We start from the raw sequence: 12,468 nt of genomic DNA, 5'->3' as shown, positions 1-12,468 counted from the left end.
GAAAGCACTCAAGTGGAGGTTAAGATGAGTCTCCAAAAGTTTGGCAGGGAGAAGGGAGATGGGACAAAAGTTCTTTAATATCCCAGGGTCCAGGGTAGGTTTTTTCAGTAGGGGCTTGACAGTGGCCAATTTCCAGGAAAGGGGATAAATCCCCTCTGAAATGGCCAAGTTCATCACCTCCATCAAAGGGGAAGGATAGTCTGTCTACAGTCTTTGAGGACCTTTAAGGGACATGGGTCCAAGGGTGATCCGGACTTAAGCTTGTCCAGCAGAGAGTTCAGATGAATAGAGGTGATGGCAGGGAACTGGGAAAGGGAATGGGAAGGGGTGGGGACAGGGATATCCAGGAGGGTCGAAGGGGAGGCGGAAAGGGGACTGGAATTATGAGTTTCCAAGTCTGTGTAGATATCCATGATCTTCTCATGGAAGAAAGTGGAGATCTGGTCACACAGAACCTGTGAGGCTGTTATGGGGTCAGGCATCTGAATGAGGGAGAGGTTATCCACTATCTTAAATAGATCACTAGATGATTTAAGAGAGGGTGTGAGTTTGGAATAATGAGCCTGTTTGTCTCTAAGTACGGCCGCTTTATAATCTTTGAGAAGGGTTCTATGTTTATCCCTCTCTATAGGATCAAGATGTGTCCTCCAAAGCCTTTCCTGCCTTCTGCATCCTTGTCTAAGAATCCTAACCCTTACCATGTGACCAGGAGCTTGTGTGCTACACTGTTGTCTAAATCATAAACCTTCGCTCCCCAACCCAGTGGAAAGCTCTTCACAGAATTAAAATGTTGGATGTAAACCTTGGTGCTGGTTTAAAGTGAATGTGGAGTGGACAACTGTTAGATCTATTCTCATAGGGCCATGGAGCAAGGAGGAGATACTAGGCCCCGCGGTTCTGGTTGAGGCCTTTTACTTCTGATGTCCCAGGGCCTGACCTATAATGGATCCTAAGCAACTGGGTCAAGTACCCATTCAGCACTTGAATCTCAGTTGGAGTGCGGTCATAACACAGGCCATGGGCATGACTAGAGGTTCACACCAGGATGTCAGCCACAGTGATATGGATATTAAAAGGTTATCCCCCATCTCCTTCCTGAGATGTGCCCATGCCCTTTTCGAGTGACCATCCTCTCTGAATCAAAGGACACCCTTTGAAGTGTGCTGGAGATCCTGAGTCTCCTTCCTCCAGCATGTTCCCCACCCAGCTCACAGGAATGAAGCAATCCATAAATGTGTCTGGTAATATGGCTCTGCCTCCTCATGCTCCTCCAGCCACCCTTGGATCTTCAAAAATGATACCCAGAATCTTCCATTTATTGTACCATTCACAAGCACATATACACCCTGCACATGCATGCAATACAAATGCACTGCATCCCACAACATACTAACTTGATGTAGGTCAAGGGTAAGTTAAGCACACAGAGGTGGAACATTACATGAGTGAGTCTGTACGCCTCACTCCAGTGACACAGGTAAAAAGGGCTGTTCATTACTACTGCTCACTACATGGTATGTTGCCACCATTGCACTTGTGCTGATTAACTTCTAGCAAAGGCAGTAGCCTTTAAGAACTGTAAGGCTAGTGCTTTGGGTACCCTTCCTGATCCAACAAGACCACAAACATTGAGACAAGCCTATTTCATGGCACCCCCTCATGGTCTGTGCTTGCCCATTACAACAAAAATCAGCACTGGGGATCCAGACAGCATTGCGGCTGAGGCACTCCTGGCAAGAGTGCGCTACCATCACCATGCAAGGGACGTTTTTGTCCCAGCAACAACTAATTAAATTGACTGGTTCCATGACCAGCTTTACCACAACAAGGACAACCAAAGTCACTGGTGCCCAGGCCCTCCACACCAAAGAGGTGTGGAATTGTGAGAAGCAAAAGAATAGGGCCAAAATGGCCCTGCACTAAGTAAAGACTTCTTTCCCATGATGCCAGCCCATCTGTGGAGTGGAATTTGCACCCTTAAATTCCTGTCTTCCCCTCCCATAGGCATTAGCTCCCATTCCATCTTAGTGCAAGTGAGAAGGGTAGGAAACCATCTCTGGGAACTTGTATCCTCACCTGTGGCCACAGAATTGCAAGAGTGGGGGTGGGTAGGAATGTGGGAGTGCCCGCAGCCTAATTGTGCACATTCCGAAATGGAGCATGCCTGTACAGTTGTCAGAGTACCTATGTGCTGCTAATGGTGCGAGTTCATTGACCGTCATGATGTTATCATGCTGCAGGAAACATGGTCAGTGGCACCAGTTTTTCGTCAGGGCTTTTTAAATTTTTATGTACCTGCGAAAAAGAATACTAAGGGACGCCCTTCTGGGGGTCTAATTATATGGATTCGCCAATCTTTGCAATGTACTATCAAGCAGAGTCATATTATTAATAGTGACCTACTCTCTATAGTGCTCACCTGGGCTGACGGTCATAATCTGGCAATATATAACATCTATGCCAGGGGAACCCAAGGGGGCACATTTTCTGATGTGATAGGAGCTTTAGATAATGATTTAGAGACGCTACCTACGCAGTATACTATCCTGGTGGGTGGAGACTTAAACACAACATTCGAACCTTTAGGCTGTGAGGATAACGATCTGGCCTAAGAGGAAGATACTAAATGGGGAATTCCCCAATTAGACCTCCCGCTGGTAAAAAAGTGGACAGAAGTAGCAATACAGGCTAAAAGTTTATGCCTATCCAGAGGACTGAGGGCAGCCAATGGCCGCACCTCCTCTGACCTACAGGGTAAGCACACCTTTGATAATTTAAGATCAAGTAGCAGGATAGATTATATTCTTATAGATGTCAGAGGTTGGCATAAAGTGGTCGATATGCAGGTGATCCCAAGGTTGGAGAGCGACCACAATCCCTTGTGTTTGCTCTTCAACATGGAACAAAGTGTAAACTCAATAAACCCGGTTAGGGATCTTACGTCTTTGGACGTTGTTACATCTAATAATCTTCGTCACATTAAATGGACAACTTTGGTAGACAATCCTGAGGGTATGCAGGCCCTAGAGGGGATAGTTATTGAAGAAGTAACCAGACTACAGATTTCTATTAATGATACAAATTTTAAACTGTTGATTGAAGAGACACAGCGAAAGTTTTTTGCTAATATACAGAAGTTATTCTTTAAAAAAACCAAGAAGAGGAAGGGTGTTAGACCTCCCTTAAAGAGAGGATGGTATGACCATTCCTGTAGAATAGCGAGACAAAATCTCAGTGTAGCACTGAGATCTAAAACAGGAGTTTTAAAGGCCAGGGATGATTATAGAAAAACACAAATTAAGGCAAAAAAATTGTGGGACGAGAACATGTGGTTAGACCTGAAGAAAGCATGTGCTGACAAACATCAGAAAGAGTTTTGGGCCATTTTAATGTGGGGCTCTGGGGGAATAGCTGACTGCCCGAAAAATAATGTAGCAAAGGAGGCTTGGGTGGACTTTTTTAAACCCCAATATGCAGACAATTTGGGTCCACAAATTGATTCCCCTCCAGTAAGGGTACTTTATACCCATGAATTATTCACATTGAAAGATGTAAATGAGGCAATGGATGGAGTGACCAGAGGAAGGGCGCCAGGAATTGATGGAATACCGGCGGATGTGTTCTTATCGGACAGGGTCAGCTGGTGTAAATACTTTGTCTGGCTTGGTAATGCCATCGCACAAGGAGCAAAGATTCCAGCAACATGGAAAGGAGCGGAAATAATACCTGTCTATAAAAAAGGGGACAAGGCTTTACCAAGCAACTATAGGCCCATCAGCCTTATCGATTGTGCACAAAAACTGATGGGCAGGATGATACAAAACAAACTACAAGCCTGGATAGTTGATAAGGATATCCTCTCCCCGTATCAAGCTGGTTTCCGCCCTTTAACCAGCTCTGTCGGCCAGGTGTTCCACTTTTTAACCATGTACTGGAAAAACGTAACCTTGCTAAATGGTCCACTGTTTGCTGTTTTCGTTGACTTGAAGTCAGCGTTTGATTTAGTTCCCCGGCAAAAGCTATGGGTTGTCTTACGGGATCTCGGAATAAGCCCTGAATTACTGACTTTGCGTGTAAGGATGCATGAGAACAACTATGCCCGGATTAGATGGGGTGCCCAGGGAGATGTCACGGAACCCTTCCCCGTGGATAGAGGAGTGAGACAGGGCTGCGTCCTGGCCCCCACTTTATTCTCCCTTTATATTAATGGCATAGTTGACTTTTTGAAGCAATTTCCGACGGATGCCCCATTACTAGATGGGGAGCGAGTTCCAGTACTAATGTTCGCAGATGACACCTTGCTGGTCTCGCAGACCCCAAGCGGATTACAAAAGACAATAAACACTTTTGGTGACTTCTGTCAGATCCGGGGCTTGGAAATAAACACATCAAAGACTAAATTTATGAATCTGAATCCCGCTAAGACATTTAAGGGGAAAATGATTTACAATGGGTCTTTTTTGGAGGAAGTGAACGCTTTTACCTACCTAGGCATCTCCCTAAATGCCAACATAAACTGGAAATCCCACATGGACTCTGTGGTGCTAAAATTTAATCAGCTGGCAGGGGCAATAGCCCAAAAGCACAGATCTTCATTCACAAGACCTATCCAGCCAATAATGGCGATTTACAGTATGAAAGTGCTGGGCGCTTGTCTTTATGGATCAGAATTATGGGGTTTCAGCAATTTGAACTCACTAGTGGTTGCAGAAAACAAATTTCTTCGGCGCATAATTGGTGTCCCACAGAGTACCCCCTCGACCCCACTTCAATATGATCTTGGGAGGAAAAAGATCGAGGATACGGTCAGACTGCGTCCCCTCCTCTATTGGAGACGTATAAAAACTACTCCTGAGTTGAGCCATTACGCAGCTGCCCTTCTGGATGTTGTTAACTCTGACACGTTTCATAAAGTACTTTGGCTCAAAGAAGTAAGGAAATTACTCCAAAAACTGCACCTTGAGCATTTGTGGATTGCAGTAAACCCAGATGATTTTCCATCAAAGACTACATTGAAAAAGATGTACTGGGACATGATAAATAACACTGTATTGATTTCCAACCAACCATCTGTGTTGACATCCCAGTTCTTGGAAGTTAAAACTATCCCAAAACTTGAACAGTACTGGGATTTGATCACTAAGGGCCCGATGTAGGTAAAAGGGATTTTCCGATTTCAAAATACCGAGGCGGGCCGAATCGGTATTCTGAAATCGGAAAACGAGATGTAGCAAACAAACCGCGAAATTATAGCGAATCGGTCGGCATCGGTAATGTGATTCGCTACGTACCGAATCGGCACGGGCCGATTCGGAAAGTACCGAATCGGCTACTACCGATTCGGAAATAGCCGAATCGGCTACCACCGAATCGGAAATAGCCGAGTCGGTGAAATCCGATTCGGCAATTACCGAATCGGAGGAATGGAAACACACCCATGGCCAAAAAGCCCATAGGAATGCATTGAAAAAACCGAATCGGTAAAATCCGAATCGGATTTTACCGATTCGGTAAAAGCCGATTCGGTAAAAGCCGATTCGGTAAAATACGATTCAGCCAATGAGGTGGCTCCCCCTCCCCCACCAAAACAGGGAGTGGCAACCCTGGCAGGTGCAGCTAATTAAGAACTTTCTGGAGAGCCAGCCTGAGCTGAACACTCACAGTTAGCAGCAGTGGGAGTAGGAGGTAGTGAACTGTTCTGATCAAGATGGCAAACCCTAGTGAGAGCCAGAAGTCCAGCCAGAAGAGGAAGCCAAAATTCAGCACCACCGAGCTGCAGGTGTTGGTTGAGGAGGTGGTGAGGGTGCACCGTCAGCTATTCGGTAAGCTGTCCCTCAATGTGCCAGACAGCACCAAGAGGAGGCTCTGGGCAGAAATCGCCGAAAAGGTCAATGCTGCAGGTGTCACCCCAGGTCCCTGGATGAGCTGAAGAAGCAATTCTATGACATCCGCAGCCTGACCAAACGGAAGATGGCAGAGATCCAGAGGCAGGCTGGAGGCACTGGTGGAGGCAGGAACCCGGCGCCACCCCTCACCGACCTGGAGGAACTGGTCTCCAGCACCATTGAGAGGGAGAGCGTAACCGGAATTGGGACCCTGGACAGCTCAGCCAGAGCTACAGCTACAGGTAAGAAGCATGCCCATCATGACACACCCTACCAGACACCTCCCCATTAGACACAATGCATAGCCAAACCCCAGCACAGTACTGTGACCAACATACAAGAGACAAGCATCATGGTACATGTAGTCAGCAGAAGTCAGCAAAATATGGCAGTGCAGAATCACAAGACAGGAAACAGTGGAACACATTCTAAGGAGATGCAAGGACATGTGGAATGCTTTAATTGTACTGACTGTAATACATCGGCACTCAATTTACAAATGCTTCTTTGTACCTAGGGGCACCATCAGGCGGACAAACAATGACAACAGAGGCAGCAGCACCATCCACCACTGCACTCGCAGGGCCGAGCACCAGTCAGGCTGCCGAGGAGGAGGAGGACGAAAACACCATAGGGCTTGGTATAGAGGGAGACCTGGTAATAGACTTTGAAGCACTGCACTCCCCACAAATGCCGAGCACACCCCCCTTGCAGTTCTCCCCAGAGAACTCCCCGACAAGGGACCTCCTTCCACCTACACCAGCTCCTGCCACGATCATAGCTGTGGCACCAGTACACCCTGTCCTGGGAGCAGGGGCTCAGGCCCCGGCCAGCACCACACCCCCACCAGTGGCACCCCAGCCCACTCAGCAGGCCGGTAGCAGCAGTACCCGGCGCCGTGCCATTCCCACCACTGCAGCACCAGCACCGGAGGGCAGTGTCTTCCTGGGCCTCGAAGGTAATATGGTAAAGATCCAAAGGCAGCAGGCGAAATCCATCATGGCCTGCCAACGCCAGCTCCTGCAGCACAACCTGCAGATGGGGGAAATGGTGAAAGGATTTCAGTCCTTTGTGGATTCAAACAAGGAGGTAGCAGCAGGTTTAGGCAGGCTAACCACTGCCATAACCCAGTTATGTGGCAGACTGGAGGAGCATGAGCTGGTGCGCAGGCGGGATGCCCGGGTGCTGAACCGCTCCATGAGCCGCCTTGCAGCTGCAACGGCCCAACTCTGTCAGCGCAGTGCAAACATGGAGTCAAGCCTCACACAAAATACCGCGGAGTTAACAAGGGGAATGGCCCGCATCACCACGGCAATGGAGGCCATGATCATCTCTAACACTGCCGCAAATCCTGCCCTGGACCTGGGGGATGCTGGGGACAGCAGCAGCCGCAGCAGCCCGGTCAGCGCTGCGTCAGAGCCACGCAGGAGCACCAGGCGCTCCGCAGAAGCCACTGGCCATCCTGAAGAGGGTGAGGGACACCCTAGTGGGGCTGCCAAGCGCTCAAAGAAATAGCCTTGCAAGGGCGGGTGAGGCAACCTGGACCTTGTGACTTTTGTGTTCTTTGCTATTACACCTTTTTTTTGTTGCACATCAGTGCTGTAACTGTGTTGCAACAGTATTAAAAATTGCTTTTTCACCACAACCATTTACCTGTCTGTGCATCTGTACTCACTCAGAAATAGTTTTCTGTAATCTCCTCACGTCTGTATCTGCCATCACTTGGCGTACACACCCCAGCTGGCTGTGTTGGTGGCACAGCTTCGTCGTCGTCATGGTCCTCGTAGTCAGACAACTCCACCTCAGTGCCCTTCTTCACCGCAAGGTTGTGTAACATTGCACATACAGCTATGATCTTGCAGCAGGTGATGGGGGTATACTGCCTTGCACCTCCACTCTTGTGCAGGCATCTGAATCGACTTTTCCAGATGCCAAAGGTCCGTTCGACGACATTCCTTGTGCTTTTGTGGGCCCGGTTATACCTCCTTTGGCTGGGTGTGGAGGGGTTGAGGTAGGGGGTGAGTATGAATGAGCGGAGGGCATATGCACTGTCGCCTGGAAGGGAAAGGAGTAACATTACACACATGCATACATGTATTACACCTAGCTACTTTGTGTTATGGGGGTCTGATGATGTGTCTCACCTAGGAGGTATCCTTCACCAAATTCGCCAGCCATCAGCCGTGCATAGATGCCGCTCTGTTGGAAAATATAGGAGTTGTGGGTACTCCCTGGAAATTTTGCTACCAGGTCTGTGATGGTGCACTTCGCATTGCAGATCACCTGCACGTTGATGGTGTGTGTAGATTTCCGATTGCGGTATATGTATTCTGTGTCCACTGGTGGGCATATCGGAATGTGCGTGCCATCTATGCAGCCAATGATTTGGGGAAATTGTGCCATCTGGTAGAAGTCAGCTTTGGTTTGTAGCAGTTCTGCGTGGGTTGCAGGGAACGAGATGTATTGGTCCATCCTGTGTATCATGGCGTCAAGGAATGTGTGGAAGAACCTTGACAGGCTGCTCTGGGTCACTCCTCCTGCCGCTGCAACTCCACTTTGATAGCTGCCAGACGCCAGCAGGTGTAGGCTGCATAGCACCTGGACGTGTGCTGGGATGGCGTGTGCCCTTGGGGTGGGGTGGTCCAACAATGGTTTGAGGTCCCTGATGAGCTCAAGTATGGTGTCAGAGTCCAGCCTGTATCTCTGTAGGATCTCAGCCTCAATGAGCATGAACAGGGTTATCCTCTGTCTGTAGACCTGTTCATTTCTTAGCCATTCCCTCTGTCCTTCCTGCTGTAGCCGTAGCCGCCTCGCAATGACATAAAAAGCTGCCATCCTGCAAGTTGCAATGCATTTTGGGGCTGTTTTTATGGGTTGGAGTTGGTTACCACCTGATTGTAATCCATGGTAAATACCGAGTGAATTCTACCGATTTTGAGCCGAAATCGGTGTTTCTGTGCCTCCCTACATCTCCCCATCTGTCCGAATCGGGGAATTTCCCGATCGGTGATTCTACCGAATCGGTAGGTTCTCCGATTCGGCTTATGTCCGATTAGGTTCATCTACCGATTCGGTACATGGACCGAATCGGATAATTTCCGAATCGGTGTCACTACCGATTCGGTACAAGGACCGAATCGGATAATTTCCGAATCGGTGTCACTACCGATTCGGTACGTGGACCGAATCGGATAATTTCCGAATCGGTGTCACTACCGATTCGGTACGTGGACCGAATCGGATAATTTCCGATTCGGTGTCACTACCGATTCGGTACGTGGACCGAATCGGTATTTGCATCCGAATCGGTGTATTACCGATCCGTTACATATCCGATTTTCGGTATGTACGTATCGGATTCTTTCCCATTCGGTACTCATTCCGAATCGGTTTTCGCTCCGATTTTGAGTTTTTTCATTGCCCTACATCTCGATGGCTGTTTACCGATCGGTAAGGGCCCAAAATCGGGAATTTCGGCCTTTACCGATCGGTAACGGCCTACCTACATCTGGCCCAAGGCCTCTTGACAGGAAACTGTATTTTCAGCTTAGAATTGGCTCTTTACCCCTCAATGCCTTCATGGTTAAATGGTCCCTTATAATGTAAACACCTGCTTTTACTGTAAAACACATGTAGAGGACATCCCACACTTTCTGTTTGCATGCCCATTATATGCAGCCCCAAGAAGCAGATGGTTAAAGCCAGCATGCAGAAATATGGGGACAAGGAAATATTTAGAGGCCCTAAGGATACTAAAATCAAATTGTGCCCCCAACCTTGCAATTGCTGTAGCTAAATACATGGGGTGGGCGTGGATAATACGTACGTGCACTTTAAAACTCTAATTAATTATTTAAATGACAAACCTATCTTTTTTAAACTTTGTGTTGTGACTTGATTTCATAAATGTATATTTTTACTGAACTATTCGTCAACAAAGTATAAATGTATGAAATTTAATATGTATTTTAACATTTTAGAGTAGTATTTATTCTGTTTAGCTTAGGGATATATGCTTTTATGACAATGTTGTCGAATAAAGTATTTAAACTTGAACTTGAAACATAGTAAACGTACACTTACCTATATATACCTTTACATACCTGCCTTGCAGAAAACCACATGTGGAAGGAAAAAGCTTTTTATAAAGGTCAACAGCCCGTCAGTGGAACATCCGAGCTCTTGATCTCAAAACAGCCTCATCCCTGACTAGGTTCAGGATGGTCTTAAAAATCTGGCTCTTTGCACAGTCCTAGCTGGTCTTTCTGCATTCCTAAACTAATCATTCAGTTACAGGAGACTAATTCACACCTTCCTATGGCAACTAGCGCCAAGACGCCTCCAGGCATTTGTTTGTACTTTAGAAATATTTTCTCTAATTCATACAATCTTGTTGTATTATATATTCTGTCCAATATATTTTTACAACATGATATTTCTAACTATGGACCTGATTACAATGGCTGGGAGACCGGCACCGAGAGGCTGTCTGTAGCGGTCTCCCCGCCATCGTAACTAACTTTACCACCCACGATATTATGATGGCGGACAGACATGTGGCGGTTGTAAAGACCGACTACCACACATCCGACGGACTCCTTGAGCCCGCCCGGAGCGACTGAGGGGCTCGTAGTCCCTACAATGCTGGCGGTGTAATCCCTACGGCACCGCCGTAGGGATTACAATGTGCTTTTCAGCCAGCCGTTTCATGGCCAGTTACCTGTAATGAAAAGGCTGGTGGAAAGGGACATTGGGGGCCTGGAGTGGGCCCCCATTCCACCCTGGCCCTTGGCTGTGGGTTTTGGGGGGCACATATTGTGCCCCTCTACTTATCCCTGTACCATGTGGCAGGACAACATGGTACCTGCGTCGTAGCGCAGGGATATGTAAAATGTCCTGTTTTTACATTCCGGTGGGTGCTGCAGCCAGCAGCCCCCCCAGCAATGTAAATAAAATGGCATTGTGACCGCCGTGGTGGCTGGCACATTGTAATTACCTCTGAGGGACAGTTGCTTTGTTAATGTTAATGTTAATGTTAACTGTCATTTATTGAGCGCTCGTACGCCCGGGGGCTTCATGGCGCTATAGGAAGGAACAGGGCGCGTCAGTCGTTTAATAGAAGGAAGCAGCTCAATGATGTGCCTGAGAAAAAAGCCAGGTCTTCAGAAGATGTCTGAAACTAAGGAGATTGTCACTTAGTTTTAGATGAGAGGGGAGAGAGTTCCAGAAGGCAGCTGCAAGATGGTCAAAGCAGCTGCCTCCGAGGCGTTTCCTTTTGTACGGAGGAACAATCAAAAGGGATTTGTGGGTGGACCGGAGGTTGCAGGGGGGGCTGTATCTTTGGAATAGATCTCTGATGAATTGGGGGCCAATGTCATGTAGGGATTTGAATAAAATGCAGCCCACTTTAAAGGCCACGCGTTGCTCCACCGGCAACCAGTGTAAATGTTTCAAGCCAGGTCTAACTGATTGCCTTCTGGGGATGTTCAGAAGAAGTCTGGCTGCTTGATTCTGAACCAACTGGAGGCGTCTAAGCTCTCCTTTTTGAAGCCCAAGATAGAGACTGTTAGAGAAGTCCAGTCTGGATAGGACCAAGGAGATAACAATCTGGGTGAGGGCGGCGGAAGAAAAGAAACATGCAATTTTTTTGATTTTTTTCAGCTGGAAAAAACTGGAGGATACAACTGCTCCCACCTGTTTTTTCAAGGAAAGGTCTTCACTGATGTAGATGCCCAGGCTTTTGACCGAGGGTGACTTAGATGGGGGGGCACCCATGCAGGAGGGCCAGAAGCTGGGATTCCAACTATGTATACTCTGTCCAGGCATGACCAGTTCGGTCTTGCCTGGGTTAAGTTTCAGATGATTGCAGCTCATCCAACTCAGAATGTGGGACATGGTGTTTTGAAATTCTACCACAGAGTCCTTGGTGTTAAGAGGAAAGATGAGCTGCAAATCATCTGCATAGTTGAAGATGGTTACCTTAGTGCTTCTGAGGGAAAACAAAAGAGGGCGCAGGTACAAATTAAAAAGCAGGGGAGACAACGAAGAGCCTTGAGGCACTCCACAGTTGGTGGATATGGTGGGAGCTGTAAAAGTGCCCAGTCTAACCGATTGAGTTCGGCCAGAGATGAACGAGCGGATCCAGCTCAGTGCCGGGCCCCTGAGGCCTGCCTGCTCGACACGGTCGACCAAGATGGTATAGTCAACCGTGTCGAACGCAGCAGAGAGGTCCAACAGCACCAGAGCCTGGTGGATCCCCTCGTCCGCATTCCGCCTCAAGGTGTTCTGCACCGAAAGAATAACTGCTTCGGTCGAATGGCAAGGGCGGAAGCCGGCCTGGTTAGGTGCAAGGAACTCAGATTGCTCCAGGAATGTGGAGATACTGTCACAAACATGGGACTCCAGAAGTTTGGCACAGTATGGCAGCAGAGAAATGGGCCTGTAGTTAAGTGGGTCTAACGGGTTGGCTCCAGTCTTTTTTAAAAGGGGAATGAGGAGGGCTTTTTTAAAGTTGCTTGGGACTTCCCCTTGAGTGAGTGATCCATTTAACAAGGGAAGTAAGCCCTCAGGGATGTGGGTGCCT

At 47.8% G+C, this 12,468-nt stretch overlaps 1 protein-coding gene across 1 annotated transcript; it reads left to right on the top strand.

The window, feature by feature from the left end:
• Positions 1-5,970: 5,970 nt before the first annotated feature.
• LOC147708916 (uncharacterized) lies at positions 5,971-7,400 on the top strand. The gene is made up of 2 exons (XM_086925408.1): positions 5,971-6,127; positions 6,403-7,400. The coding sequence occupies exons 1-2, from the start codon at positions 5,971-5,973 to the stop codon at positions 7,398-7,400; spliced, it is 1,155 nt and encodes a 384-aa protein (XP_086781534.1).
• The last annotated feature ends 5,068 nt before the right edge of the window (positions 7,401-12,468 follow it).

This window comes from Lissotriton vulgaris, chromosome 6 (assembly GCF_964263255.1).
Source record: "Lissotriton vulgaris chromosome 6, aLisVul1.2, whole genome shotgun sequence".
Lineage (NCBI taxonomy): Eukaryota > Metazoa > Chordata > Amphibia > Caudata > Salamandridae > Lissotriton > Lissotriton vulgaris.
The sequence above is the reverse complement of the archived record's forward strand: the minus strand, read 5'-3'. Positions and strand labels throughout refer to the sequence as shown.